Here is a 16786-nt window from a genome sequence, read left to right as displayed (position 1 = left end):
TCGTTCTTACCTTTTTTCACGATTGTTGTATCTGTCTTTTGACTTAATATTGTGTCGCCCCTGGGGAGCAAAGGGCTGCACTCACACCTCTCCACCGGCCTTGGTTCTGTTTTGCTGGGCTTCGGTCCTAGGACCTTTGACCACAGGTGCTTTGACCATAGGGGGTTTGACCATAGGGGGTTTGACCACAGCGGAGCTTTGACCATAGGGGCTTTGACCATAGGGGGTTTGACCACAGCGGGCCTTTGACCATAGCGGTGCTTTGACCATAGGGGGTTTGATCATAGGGGGTTTGACCATAGGGGGTTTGACCACATGTGTTTTCTCAGCAGAGGGTCTTTGATCACAGGTGGTCTATCAACTGGTGTTTGATCACAAGCGCTGCGTCCGGCTTTGATCATAGGTGTTTTGTCCACATAGGGTCTTTGATCTCAGGTGATTTGTCCAATGCTGTCCATATATGGTAAGGATTTATTTTAAAAGTTGCTAAATTATATTTTAAATTTCGACATGCAAGCTACCCAGCTGAGAAGCGATACAAGATGCTGCACGAAAAAGTACAACGTGCTGTCCAGACATATGGTCAAACATATGTACTGACATATTTGCGTACTATAGCACATCTGTCATTTAGTTAACCATTTTATGTATTACATCTTTGACTATATTGTTGGCAAGTTTTGTATAATTTTTTATCCTTTATATATGCTATGTATTTTCAAGTGCATCTACATTATTTATTTGTGAAACTTGTTATATGTCGCATTATTTGTGTTTCATTTATATTTAAAATAAATCTATGAGGCCTTTATGTGGAGACTAAAATATAGTTCTTGGCTTTTTTTAAATACATGTTAATTTCTATTATTGTACTCTCAGGAAAAATGTATAAAATCGTGTTAATTGTATCACACCTATAATCAAAGCCGGACACAGCGCTTGTGATCAAACACCAGCTGATAGACCACCTGTGATCAAAGACCCTCTGCTGAGAAAACACATGTGGTCAAACCCCCTATGGTCAAACCCCCTATGATCAAACCCCCTATGGTCAAAGCACCGCTATGGTCAAAGGCCCGCTGTGGTCAAACCCCCTATGGTCAAAGCCCCTATGGTCAAAGCTCCGCTGTGGTCAAACCCCCTATGGTCAAACCCCCTATGGTCAAAGCACCTGTGGTCAAAGGTCCGCGCACCTGGGCTTCAATTATTTTTTTTTCTCACTTCCCAAATTGAGGCAGTTAAACCTAAGCCTAAAACTAAACTAAAATGTAACTTACGTTGATACTAAACGAAACTAAACCATAAGCTGAAAGCGGAAACTCAGAACCTAAAACAAAAAAAAACAACTATATCCTGAGCCTCTTAATGAGCCGTGTCTTTATTTTTGTATCTTACAGCAGTCATCTTTTCAGTGCATAATACACACGGGACAGATGAAGTAGATGTATCTATTTTCTTGCCCTCTGTATATACATGGATCGTATGATAAGCACTATTCCTACAGCTTTAGTCAACTACCCATTAGAGTTAGGAGGACCTAGTAACGTTTTACGGACTCATACATGTAGTCCGAAATCGAGAAACGGGTTACCAATAGGTTCGCTCTACCACCCAACCACGCCATTCCATATACCATAAAGTCCTAACACTATTTATTTCCCTTCAGATATTCAACACGACACGGCCGAATGGGGTCGTCTGGTCAAGATGATCTCCACCCACATCATCGTGGTCATAGGCCTGGTAGCCAACACCCTGACCTTTATGGTCATGAAGACCCCTCGGCTCAGGTACAAATCCTACTCGCACTACCTGAGCGCTCTCGCTGTTTTCGACAGGTAAGTTGAACACCTGGGACTAGTTTATAGTAACTCTCTACCAAATCGAAGTCTCAATTTTAATTAAGTTTTAACTAAAGTACTAAAGACATTATGGTTATAGTAGTTATCTAAATGGCACCTGTAATTTAATATAGAAAAAAAATTATTTTAAAGTTTATAAATGTGTATATGCAAGCATTTAAAATGATATTAGAGAGAACCCTATACAATATACAAAAAAATGTCTCTTAAATATGAATCTAAAATTAATGATGTTTGAAATTAGATTCTTAGAGATAAAAATCGAAACGTAAATTGCAATTTTAAAGACTGGTAAGCATTAGGAAGATTTTTTTACATTAAAGTTAATAAACAAATCACATTTAGTAAAACCTTTGTTGTATTCTGTTTGTATGTGAGTCGTTATTCCCTTGAATCTATTTTGGGCATCTCTTTTTTTTGAGCCCCAGCGTGTTAACGATTTATACAAGTAATTTGTGTTAAATGAGTGTAGGCCTACTAAAGGCCTATATAACTAAAACATTCCTGAAGCACTGACAACAAAATAGAGGGGCTATATATGTAGACACTGACACTCAAACATAGCTGAGAAATAAGTTACATGTAAACACAACACCACTACACAACGCCACTACATGTAAATATGACACTACACACCATCACTACATGTAAACACATCGGTACTACTTGTGAACACAACGCCACTACGCGTAAATACAAAACATACAATTACATAACGCCACAGCATAAAAACACACCACAACAACATTCAAATACAACGCAACTACATGTAAACACAACGCCATCACATTAACCACAACGCCAATGCATGTAAACACAACATCACTTTCGTGAAGAGACTTCACCTTATAACACCCATCCACGCATTTTGACAAAACACTGCGCTGTTTAGACTGACATTCTAATCTACCCACGCCCGCCGTACACCCGTCTCATCATGAGAATTGGTGGAGCAAGTTAGGTCGATAGGTCCGCAACAAATAGGAACGTCATACATTCAGACGGAGTTTGTGTAAGTTGGTAATAGCAGCCTCACCCCACGAGGTCAACTTGTAAACACTGTCGTCAAATTTCATGAAGAAAAAATAAATTTCAAGTTCTCTGAAGTAAGACAATTCGTTATTAGATTAACGTTTTCGTTGGAAAACACGCAAATCCAATCTTGCGAAAAGTAGTGGGTTAATTTTTATTTGTGTTATTTTTAAAGGATCCGCGTCTTGTAAATCTATACAAATGTTTCAACCATAAATTCGCGTGTCAAATTTAACAAAAAATTGTACAAATAAAAAAAAGGTTGAAATCGACTTTTTATAACTTTAAAATACATTCTTATCGGCTTAGTATTAAAAAAAGAATGAATTTGTACAAGCGTGTCTAATCAACTTTGGATACTCGTCGATACTTATTAGTTTAGACAAAATAAAACATTTCTGGAATCTGATTGCTTCCATTTAGCTAGATGCTGGCATGCCGTTTCAGTATAAATGAAACGCTGCCTAGTTAGTTTAAAAAAAGAAAAAGAAAAAAACAACGGAAAATGTAACTTGTGTTTCTTTTAAAGTTTTTTTCCACGACAGTGCACTAGTGTGACTTTGTCCTACGCTAGTAATTTTAATTTTAGGTTCCACACGATTCGATCGATAACTCCTGCCATTATTTCCTACGGACTTATTATCTCCCTCCAACGTTAAAAAAACCCTCAAGATCCGGAGATGAATGCCGAAAATATCTTCTCACTTGGGACTTTGCAAGGCTACTAACATCAGACTATCCACGCTAAACAATGCTGACGTTTAGGAAGCAAATCAACAGAGTAGCTAGCGAAATCAAAATACATTCAGAGCTAATGCCCTTGAAAAGAGTATACGAATTTTTTTTATTTTTTTTACAAAATTTTACCTCGTTAATCTAGAAAACGCCCCCGGTCATATTTTACTGCAGTAATTGGCTTTTTATAAAGATGAAGATTTTTATTTTCGCAATTCTAAATAAGTCATTTATCTATTTGATAAGCTTGAGGTCTTCCAGAGGTGGAGATTGAATGATTTGAAAAAAAAAACAAGAATGTAAAATTATTTCGATCGTTAAGATACTAGTAAACAACATGGCGAGTTTGACCTGTAGGGGAAGGTACATTTGACCGTTATGCCAGGTCGTCAGCATAGGTAAACACCAGTGTAGGTGTACTCAGTCTATAGAAGTATGACATTACTTAAAATACTCTTTGACAAGGTAGTTAGTCTACAGTAGTATGACATTACTTAAAATACACTTGAATCAGGTAGTTAGTCTACAGTAGTATGACATTACTTAAAATACATTTATAAGGTAGTTAGTTTATACAATTGTGACGGGATGAAAAACACACTTTATCAGGTAGTTAGTCTATAGAAGTGTAGCAGTAGTCTCAATACACGCTTAACAAGGTAGTTCGTTTCCAAAAATGCGATGAAACACGATACAAATTTTAGAGATAGAATACACATAGCCTTCAACATTTTAAGCTCACCTTTTCTATAGTTTACTGATTAACACAATTATCATAATAAAGTTTTAAGAAGAACAATCTACAATCTCTTAAATAATACATTAAGTTTTGAAAATCTTGTATGCCTTTTACTGCATTGAGAATACTTTTTTTGAACTTTTAGAAAATCCATTTATATAAGTGTCATTTTAGCGTAACCCTCTTCACGTGTGATATAACAATACCATTTCATGTAGAAAATGATTCACATAAAATATCAAAACGTGTTTTTACCCATTTGTCAAGCGAAAGGTATCGAATAACCGATACAAACTCAAACGATACCATCATTTAAACTACGTAGCATCGTTTCTATATAAGGTATTAAATACCAAGTGGACCTGACTAAATTTTGATTGGCTTGTTCGGTAGTGGTTATTTTAAACTGAGAACCTCACATTGGTAAAATATGCCAAAGTCAAATTGTTGGACTCGCCTTCTTATTCCATAGGGTTATAATACTTGATTTGAACATCAGCACTGAGATTTGTAGGTAGTGGTTCGGTCCAAATTTCACCGTATCGCATTTTACAACTTATTCCACAAAGTTAGAGCATCAAAATACGAATTCACTAGAGTATCAATACACTAATTCACCAAAACATCAATACACTAACTTAACATTGCATCTAAACAATAATTCAAAATTTCATCAATACCCTAACTTAATATCGCCTCACTACACTAATTCACATATGCATTAATATACAAAGGGGCTAACCCACCAAAGCCCTAATACACTTACATCCCAATGCACCATTTCACTAATCAACTAACTCGCATTTACTATCACGTGCTATAACAACAATACACACAATCACACCATAAATTAAAGGCCCAGTCTTTGCGGAATGGTGGAGGGGGGGGGGGTATCTTTGCACCCAGTGACCCCAACCAGACAATGACAAACTGTAACCGCCCATGCGACTAGACAGGGACTCTCACCCAACTTTCTGAGGTTCCTCCAAGATGGAACCAATTCTTCAACGTCTGACGTGAGCAACTTTTTGACCCTTATTTCGGACCAGATTTAATAATAAAAATAATTGATCCCCTAGGAGCGAAACAAATCATCGATTTTGTTTTTAAGTAGGGTTGGGGAGTGAACCAGAAATAAAAGTTTCCCAATAGTTTTCGATGATTGTGTGCACTTTTTAAAGTCCTTTTGCCAGTCAGAAAAATCAATGATTAATGAGAGAGAGAGAGAGAGAGAGAGAGAGAGAGAGAGAGAGAGAGAGAGAGAGAGAGGGAGAAAGAGATAGAGATAGCTAGAGAGATAGTAAAAGATAGTTAGAGAGAGCGGGAGATTACTAGAGATAAAGGGGGAAAAAGAGCGAGAGAGCGAGAGATACAGAGAGAGAGAAATTACAGATAAAGAGGATAGGCGAAAATATAGAACACAATGTACTTTTGATGTAAATGTAAACGGGATTAGCTTTAATCGACCTAGTCAAAGAGAGACTTTGACTTACATTATCTACTTTAAGGAGCTTGCTAAGAACACTGTAGATACTTAATAGGCCTTTTAAAGATATTTATAATCATCATCGCTGCACGTCACTCTAGCTGGGGTACCAACCGCCAACCAAAGATCTCCAGAGTCCTCTGTCCTGCTGGGGTATGGGCCACCAAAGATCTCCAGTCCTCTGTCCTGCTGGGGTATGGGCCACCAAAGATCTCCAGTCCTCTGTCCTGCTGGGGTATGGGCCACCAAAGATCTCCAGTCCTCTGTCCTGCTGGGGTATGGGCCACCAAAGATCTCCAGTCCTCTGTCCTGCTGGGGTATGGGCCACCAAAGATCTCCAGTCCTCTGTCCTGCTGGGGTATGGGCCACCAAAGATCTCCAGTCCTCTGTCCTGCTGGGGTATGGGCCACCAAAGATCTCCAGTCCTCTGTCCAGCTGGGGTATGGGCCGCCAACCAAAGATCTCCAGAGTCCTCTGTCCTGCTGGGGTATGGGCCGCCAACCAAAGATCTCCAGAGTCCTCTGTCCTGCTGGGGTATGGGCCGCCAAACCAAAGATCTCAAGAGTTCCACCTCAATGCCTGCCTGGTGATGTTGGTTGGCGATCTGTGCGTTGTGTGTACTATCCAACCCCATCTTCTTTACTTTATTTCTTCTTTAGCTGCAAGTTATCCTGTTGTCATAGTTGAACGCTGCTGATGGTGTCGGGCCAGAAGAGTTTTCTTTTGAAAGAAATATTAGTTTTACACTAGGAACTTGATAGCTACAACTTAGCTACTTGTTAGCTACACTTTAAATACATGCTAGGTACACTTTAAATACTTGCTATCTACCTCATATACTTTCATGCTATTCAATGTGTGAGATACTTGCTTACAAGTCAAGACAAAAGGAAAAATACACAATATGGAGTTGACGACTATATCATGACTCATCTCTCTCGTTTGTACGTGACGCCGTACTGATGACTCATCTCATCTGACTCTCGACTCTACCTGTCTTATTTGACGAGTGACTAGACTCTATCTGTCTCGTTTGTAGACTGACTCTCGACTCTACCTGTCTCATTTCAGCCTCGTTCTGGTGAGTCTGGAACTGCACGTGATCGACGAGATGCTGCGCCTGATGTACAACCAACACGGCCTGTTCTACAACTTCTCTCACGAGAGTTGCAAGGTAAACAACAGCTAGAGCTCTCACATTTTGCTGTATTGCTGCAGCCATATCACACTGGGCTGTGTAGCTACTGCTATATTAACTTTATCGCTTCACCTATCACACTGATTTTATAGCTGGCATTACAAGGAACATATTTTAAGCCTAACATAGCCAGTGTTTCTTCCAGACTTTTTTCTCCGGGGGGGCACTTGAAATTTTCGGGGGGGGGGGGGGGCGGTAAAATTTCTTCGGGGGGGGGGGGGGGGCGGACACTGTTAAAAGTATATATTTTCTATATAAATTATATAAATTTCATTTTGTTCGGGGGGGGCGGTAAAAAAATTTCGGGGGGGCTTCACCCCCGCGAAGAGATGGCTGGAAGAAACTCTGAACATAGCTGTAGCTATATCACTATTAGATGTATAGCTGTCTCTATTTAACTAATATCTATAAAGATGCAGTTATAATCTATTATCCATACAGCTACAGCTATATTACTTATAGCTGTATAACCACTATAGTGCCGACATCTACTAAAAATGATATCTATATTTACTTGTCTTATTACATACTTTTTAAAAATGTGCCCTTTAATTAGGCTGAATATTTTATCCATTAAAAGCTTTGATTTAATTTTTTATTTCATAAATTTATCGACAAAATATAACAATTCTAGAAGAATCCCCAAAAACTTCATCTAGACTGATGAACGGCAATCGTATGCGTCTTACATTTCTGCGCAGAACCATACGATATATGTATGGCTTACCGCACACTGGATCAATGCTTTAGCAAAATTAAAGGCTAAACTGGATCACAAGTTTGGCTGATTTAAATCTCTAATCTTGCAACATTTATCTGGCCAGCTTTCGTCTCCTTTCATCTTGCCAGAAAAACACTGCGTGCGTTGCTATTAAATAACGCATTTGTTTATAAATATCTACGGTTTTTAGAAGAAATTAATAAAAAAAAATTCACTTTATCTGATTCTAGCGTTAGATATCAGGGATGGATTCCTTTCAATTCATTTCTATTTCTTTCTGTTTGTATTTCTTTCTGTTTCTATTTCCAATTTTTATGCTAACGATTCTATCGAATGTAGCCGGGCTAGACAGTTAAAAAAAATGTTATCGCTCTGTTAGGGGGATGAAGACAATCGGGACACAGATTAAGAGATATTAATCAGGGTTTGGGATTATATTTAAGGTCCCATAGCGGGCACGCATTTAGAAGTAAATCGCCACATTAGGAAGAAAATAGATGAATATTGGGCCTTATTTGACACACAGTTATAAAAAATACCATTACTGGCACTAAAATGCAAACAACATCCATATTTAGATAAATGGTTGTTAATCCGATTAATTAAACATAGCGTGATTAAAAACAGTAACTTGATTGATGATTCTATTAACACACATGCATTCTATTGTGTCGTTTTATTTCATAAAAAGGAATCGCGATTTTCACAAAACACGCCACAAGACAGAAAATAAAAATACAAATTGTTCGAAATTTCGTTATTGAAAAATATTCGATAAGATTACAGTAAAACAAGCATACGGAATTCCCCCCCCCCCCTCCTTTTTGGATTTGAGTTCTCCTAGGGTTATAGTTACAGCATTGAGTTTAGCGTTGCGTGTATTAGGTAAGCGTGTGATGAGTGATACATTTGACATTGTATTCGTTCTATTTGTTAATCAATACACGACAACACAAGTAAGCTGATCGATTTGTTAACATGGTACACAAAGTTCTTCAACAAATGTTCTATCCCATTGTGTTGTCAAAACATGTTTTGTTCCAAGGATGTTGCTGACAAACGTTATACAGAAAAAAAAGAAAAACCTCAATACATTTTCATTCTTATGTTGTAGACCAAGTAAAATTCCTCTTTAGACCTAGCGATCAATTGTGTGGATGAGGTAGAGTTTAATTTTTCTTGAACTTGGCACTACGTCAAGCCGCCAATAAAGTCAGGTACCAAATAGAGCTAGGTGGACTCATAGGCGTCCTGCTGACACAAGCTTATTTTCGAACTATAGTCATTTAGAATAGCAGCAAAACGCTCTATCATTTGGCCATGCCGCTCCACGGTGTAGACCAACACATTCAATAAATGTTCTGTCTCATTGTGTAGACTGTAGACCAACAAATGTTCTGTCCCATTGTGTAGACCAACACATGTCTACCATTGTGTAGACCAACACATGTCTACCATTGTGTAGACCAACACATGTCTACCATTGTGTAGACCAACACATGTCTACCATTGTGTAGACCAACACATGTCTACCATTGTGTAGACCAACAAATGTTCTGTCCCATTGTGTAGACCAACACATGTCTACCATTGTGTAGACCGACAAATGTTCTGTCCCATTGTGTAGACCAACACATGTCTACCATTGTGTAGACCGACAAATGTTCTGTCCCATTGTGTAGACCAACAAATGTTCTGTCCCATTGTGTAGACCAACACATGTCTACCATTGTGTAGACCGACAAATGTTCTGTCCCATTGTGTAGACCAACACATGTCTACCATTGTGTAGACCGACAAATGTTCTGTCCCATTGTGTAGACCAACCAACTAACCAACTGCCAACCAACTGACCAACTCACCAACCAACTCACCAACCAACTCACCAACTCACCAACCAACTCACCAACAAACTCACCAACCAACTCACCAACCAACTCACCAACTGCCAACCAACTCACCAACCAACTCACCAACTGCCAACCAACTCACCAACCAACTCACCAACCAACTCACCAACCAACTCACCAACTCACCAACCAACAAACCAACCAACTCACCAACTCACCAACTCACCAACAAACTCACCAACAAACTCACCAACCAACTCACCAACCAACTCACCAACTAACTCACCAACCAACTCACCAACAAACTCACCAACCAACTCACCAACAAACTCACCAACCAACTCACCAACCAACTAACCAACCAACTCACCAACCAACTCACCAACAAACTCACCAACCAACTCACCAACCAACTCACCAACCAACTCACCAACTCACTAACCAACAAACCAACCAACTCACCAACTCACCAACCAACTCACCAACCAACTCAGCAACAAACTCACCAACTCACCAACCAACAAACCAACCAACTCACCAACGCACCAACTCACCAACAAACTCACCAACAAACTCACCAACCAACTCACCAACCAACTCACCAACTAACTCACCAACCAACTCACCAACAAACTCACCAACCAACTCACCAACCAACTAACCAACAAACTCACCAACCAACTCACCAACCAACTCACCAACCAACTCACCAACAAACTCACCAACCAACTCACCAACCAACTCACCAACCAACTCACCAACTCACCAACCAACAAACCAACCAACTCACCAACCAACTCACCAACCAACTCACCAACTCACCAACCAACTCACCAACCAACTCACCAACTCACCAACCAACTCACCAACCAACTCACCAACTCACCAACCAACTCACCAACCAACTCAGCAACAAACTCACCAACTCACCAACCAACTCACCAACCAACTCACCAACAAACTCACCAACTCACCAACCAACAAACCAACCAACTCACCAACTCACCAACTCACCAACAAACTCACCAACAAACTCACCAACCAACTCACCAACCAACTCACCAACTAACTCACCAACCAACTCACCAACAAACTCACCAACCAACTCACCAACCAACTAACCAACAAACTCACCAACCAACCCACCAACCAACTCACCAACCAACTCACCAACAAACTCACCAACCAACTCACCAACCAACTCACCAACCAACTCACCAACTGCCAACCAAATCACCAACCAACTCACCAACTCACCAACCAACTCACCAACCAACTCACCAACCAACTGACCAACTCACCAACCAACTCACCAACCAACTCACCAACTCACCAACCAACTCACCAACCAACTCACCAACCAACTCACCAACCAACTCACCAACCAACTCACCAACCAACTCACCAACCAACTCACCAACAAACTCACCAACAAACTCACCAACAAACTCACCAACCAACCAACTCACCAACCAACTCACCAACCAACTCACCAACCAACTCATCAACTCACCAACCAACTCACTAACCAACTCACCAACTCACCAACCAACTCACCAACTCACCAACCAACTCACCAACCAATTCACCAACCAACTCACCAACTCACCAACCAATTCACCAACCAACTCACCAACCAATTCACCAACCAACTCACCAACTCACCAACCAATTCACCAACCAACTCACCAACCAACTCACCAACCAACTCACCAACCAACTCACCAACCAACTCACCAACTCACCAACCAACTCACCAACTGCTCTGTTCCCAGATGTTGCTGTTTGCCGACTCCGTCTGTAACCTGATGTCATCATGGCTGATCGTTGCCATGGCTCCGTCTGTAACCTGATGTCATCATGGCTGATCGTTGCCATGGCGATAGAACGCTTCTGTGTGGTGTACATGCCCTTTAGACGGAACATGTGGTGCCAACAGCGGGGTGCCGTCATCATTATCATCTCGTTGTTCTGCGTCATGTCCTGCATACAGGTCTTCAGGTAAATATCTAATTAGACATGAACTGCTCTAGAATATTTGCTCATCAATCAATCGAAAAGAACGGAATATTCATATATTGTCTCGAATACACAAATTCTTACTATCAAATCTTTCTAATAATATGCTTTATGAAATATTTTTGTACACAAAGATATTAAACAGCTTCCAATTAAAGCTAGTTGTACAGCGTTTACTAGTACAGTCTGCTAGTATTGACTTATAGCGCACATCACGAATACTGTCTTCTTGTACACATCACTACTACCGCCTTTTAGTACACATTACCAGTACCACCTGCTAGTACACATCTTCAGTACTGCCTGCTAGTACACATCTTCAGTACTGCCTGCTAGTACACATCTTCATTACTGTCTGCTAGTACACATCTTCAGTACTGTCTGCTAGTACACATCACCAGTACTTCCTTTTTGACATCCCTGCTAGTTCTACCCTATGAGTAATCAGGGCCAGTACTTCTAACAAGATAGTCATTGCTCTGATTATAGCGGAGACCTTCTGAAGCAGGACTTGACTAGACCTGATTGATGCCCGCTAATACTGTTGTACCCAATCTCAGCACTGACTTGAACGAATGATAGGTTTAACATAGTAGGTTTAACAGCGAAGTATACCTGGATAGGTTTTAACAGATTAGTTTTTACCTGATTAGGGTAGGTTTAACAGAGTAGGTTTATCCGGGTAGGTTTAACAGAGTAGGTTTACCAGGGTAGGTTAACAGAGTAGGTTTACCAGGGTAGGTTTACAGAGTAATTTTACGAAGCAACTCTTCCAGTGAAACAATTGTCTAACTCAGCTCAAATCTGTCGCTCACGATGGTTAGAATTATATAGTGATACATTGTTAAAGCAAACTCATATTTTATTCCGTAGAGATGTATCAGCTGATAGTATTTTTAGTTTACATCCGCAATGCATTTTTGCAAGTAATTTTATATCCTAATAGTAGGCCTTTGTCTCTGTTTTGTAGATAGACTTTACGATTGGTGACAAAGACTAGTATACAGATATTTTTAAAATGTAGTCACCCTTTTCATTCTGGTCACCAATAGTCCAGATGAAGTAGAGTTCACCTGTTTGTGCGACCTCATCATTCGAAGGGAAAATATAGTCTTTTTCTATGCCGAGACTCCATTAGAGCTGAGTGTACTCAGGAACATCCTACGTGCTCGAACCCAGTTAGGGATCATGCGCAGAGAAACATAATGACCCTAACCCTAACCCTAACCCTAACCCTAACACTAGCAGGCATAGATCTACCCAAAAACATTCTTGACGCCTATAAACTAGCCTTCCCAAACCTAAGCAGACATAGATCTACATAAAAACATACTTGAAGCCTATAGAACTAACCTTTCCAAACCTAAGCAGGCATAGATCTAACCAAAAGCATACTTGAATCCTTTAATACAATGAACCTTCCCAAAATACAATCATGCATAAGTCTATCTAAAACATACTTGAAGCCTATAGAACGAACCTTCCCAAAACCCAAGCATGCTTAGATCTACCTAAAAACCAACTTAGTGCCATGAATCCAACCATGACCTCCCCGCAGGTTTGTGATGGTGGGCAACAACGGCGACACCTGTGCAGGTGTGGACAACAACATCTACCTGTTGCTGCACATCTACGTCTACCAGTTCGCCCTGCTCTTCACCACCCCCGTCACCATCGTCCTCATCTGCAACATCGGCGTCCTTGTGCGGATACTGGAGGTCGAGCGGGCGACGCAGAACGAGGAATCGTCGTCCACACGTCTCACTGGTACGTCGTTATACGGTGTATCAACATTCGCATCGTTTATATCAACATTTGTATCGTTTATATCAACATTTATGAACTTTATATCAACATGCATTCCATTTATATCAATATTCAAGCCATTTTTATCAACATTTATGTAATTTATATAAACTTTATGCCGTTTATATTAACATTCATGTCATTTATATCACCGTTCATGTCATTTATATCACCATTCATGTCATTTATATCCATTAATACCGTTATATAAACATTCATGTCATTTATATCACCTTTCATGTCATTTATATCACCATTCATGACATTTATATCACCATTCATGACATTTATATCACCATTCATGTCATTTTTATCACCATTCATGTAATTTATATCACCATTATGTCATTTATATCATCATTCATGCCATTTAAATCATCAGCATCCATGTGATTTATATCAGGAAATTTTTATTATATTGAACTAACAGGCATTTTCAAAAATTCATATAGTGTTTTAGTCTAAAAAATTACATTTCTCTACTTACAAAGTGTATGAGTATCTACAGAAAAATCACATTTGAACTTGATTATACTAATCAAATTTAGAAATCGGTTTATTATAGTGTTATCATCGGTTGTTTATATTCAGCCATCAATACCGTACATAATTGTTTACATTGTCTGATAGTGTTCACTCATCAATGTCGTACATAATTGTTTAGATTGGCTGATAGTGTTCACTCATCAATGTCGTACATAATTGTTTACATTGGCTTATAGTGTTCACTCATCAATGTCGAAGTTAACTTTTTTTTGTTCACTTGCCAGGAAGTTCCAGGAGACGCAGCAAAACAACCCGGATGTTGCTGGCCATCTCCTTCACGTACATCGTGACCGCCCTGCCCCACGTGACCTTGACCATCTTCGTGCACGTCATGCTGAAGTTGTACCACAGGGACTTTGTCGAGGGCTTCGTGCAGGCCGTGCCCTGGATGGAGTTCCTGCAGGTGGGTGCCATATATATATATATATATATATATATATATATATATATATATATATATATATATATATATATATATATATATATATATATGTGTGTGTGTGTGTATATATACACACACACACACACACACACATATATATATATATATATATATATATATATATATATATATATATATATATATATATATATATATATATACACAACAATCGTCTTAGTGGAGGTAATACCGATAAAAAAAGTTTCAGATACAGTACATGTTTAAATCTGTATATTTCTAAAAACTAACATTAGCTTTCAGCAACTTACATTTTAATTTATTACATGTATTTATACTGGCAGTTCTTACCTCTGAAAATACCATTACCATTTGATCGTGGTGTATATTTATATTTAACGTGTAAACATTTGTCTTAATTTGTGAACACTACGTTATAATCAGCAAACTAGCGTGCCTAATACAGAACCCAAATCTATTTATGTTATCTATGCATAGCGAATGTTAATTGGTTGTAATTTGTTGATAGATCATTTCATTAATACATTAATTACCCGCATTTTGCAATTGCTACGTTAATTTGTTGACATAATTTGCTTGAATTAATTAGTTTAACTCTAATTAATTAGTTTAACTGTGTAACTAATGAGTTTAACCTGATTTCAGGCCATCTCAAATGTCAACTACGCCTCCAACTTTTTCATCTACATTTTGTCCGGAAAAAAGTTCCGGAAGGAGCTGAGGCGGATCTTCACGCACGAGCGCGTCACCAGCTACACCGTGGGCAGCACGCGGACACGTGACGAGATCCTGATGATGTCATACTGACGCTGCACCGACGGATGACGTCACGCTGGCCTGGTTGTAGGCGGGAGAAGAGTTTGACGAGAACGATGATGACGTCGATACGACGCTGGACCTGTGGATAATGACATGTTGTGACGTCATGCCGTATGGGATCCAGAAGATTCCTATTTTGCCGAAGACTTTCCGTGATGAATTTACGACCTTAACCCCATAGGTCAGTGAAAAACCACTCCCCCCCATTTATTGGACATTAATGGACCCTTCCATCTGTGACCGTCTGGGTCAACCTGAGATAACCTTCGTCAACGACCTTGACTTTTTTCAAGTACCGGAGTATCAATGCGGCTTCTCGTTGACCTTCGAATGACCTTGACCTTTACAGCTCAATGGAAAACAATCGTACGATTTTTTACAATTCGCCTGTAATTGTTTATTATTTACATTATGTTGTTATTGCGTCCATAATTTGTACTTGTATTAATTTTAAAAAAAAATTAGACATTTCATTCAACTCACAACATTCTAGTTTAGTAATGTTCACAAATTGTGTCTTTCTTTGTTCTTGTAATTTATTGATCCCAACCGGTGACATTGTTTTTCTTATTAATTATTTTAACTAACGAAAACCAACATATTTTAAGGCTGATCTTCATAAGAAGGTAAATAAAAGACTCGACCTTGAATAGAAATAAAAGTTCCATTGGATCTGTTGAGCTCTCATTCTTTAGGCTGGAGCTGCGCATAATGATCTGAGCTAAATGCTAGCTCTTCTTTTTTCTCCCGGGGCGGGGGAAGGGGGAGGGATAAAATTTTCCGTGGAGGTGTGTGTGTGTATAGGGGGGGGGGCAGAAACTGGTAAAAGTATATATGTACTACAAAACTTCTATTTCATTTGGTGGGTGCGGAGGGGGGGGGGGGGAAGCCGGAAAGAGGTACTGCTAAAGGCTAAATGTAATAGTAGATATGTAGAGATAGAGGTAAGCGATCAATAAAACTATACGATTATATAGTTATGCTTAGTAACTGAGTTATTTTTTTGGTTGTTGTTGAAAAAGCTTTTTATATCTCAATTTCAAAACACGTATCAAATGTATAATGACGACAATAACTAAATAAATGTTGATAAACAAGATATGCTAAAGATGTACTATTATCTGCTGTTTAAACATTGTATCGAACGATTCAAAGGAAAAAGAAAAGCAACATCAGTCCTGGAATTCAACCAAAGGGGAGTAATTCATTAAACACTTGTTTGCCTTCACTATTTGCACTAATGGTCAAAGGGGAACAACAAATAAAATATTTTCCAATGCAAACATAATAAGGTGGTCGAAGGGAAATAACCAATAAAATGTTTTTTAATGAAGAACAAAGCGTTGAAAGGGAAATAACTAATGATATACTTTCCCATTTGCTATCAATATGTACATAGTTAATTAAAAAATACAGTGGTGTGAAATGTGTGTAAATGTCAAAACTTACGAAATATTTATCAACTATTTCCATTGTCTTTATAAATTAAAATCAATTATAGAATCAGGATTAACGTCATTCACTATCGATTATATTTCAAGTGATTTCTTTA

General features: G+C 38.9%; 1 protein-coding gene across 1 annotated transcript in view; it reads left to right on the top strand.

Moving 5' to 3' along the window:
• Positions 1-15656, top strand: part of LOC131939753 (FMRFamide peptide receptor frpr-18) — a 41651-nt gene extending 25995 nt beyond the window's left edge. Inside the window, exons 3-8 of the mRNA XM_059298238.1 lie at positions 1667-1838; positions 6926-7035; positions 11450-11624; positions 13201-13409; positions 14219-14397; positions 15061-15656. Coding sequence (XP_059154221.1) covers positions 1667-1838; positions 6926-7035; positions 11450-11624; positions 13201-13409; positions 14219-14397; positions 15061-15222 — 1007 coding nt within the window. The 3' untranslated portion in view covers positions 15223-15656. The remainder of the gene's footprint in view (positions 1-1666; positions 1839-6925; positions 7036-11449; positions 11625-13200; positions 13410-14218; positions 14398-15060) is intronic.
• The last annotated feature ends 1130 nt before the right edge of the window (positions 15657-16786 follow it).

Source organism: Physella acuta, unplaced genomic scaffold, assembly GCF_028476545.2.
Source record: "Physella acuta isolate Inbredline_101_S28 unplaced genomic scaffold, ASM2847654v3 ptg000291l, whole genome shotgun sequence".
In the NCBI taxonomy this organism is placed as follows: Eukaryota; Metazoa; Mollusca; class Gastropoda; family Physidae; genus Physella; species Physella acuta.
The sequence above is the reverse complement of the archived record's forward strand: the minus strand, read 5'-3'. Positions and strand labels throughout refer to the sequence as shown.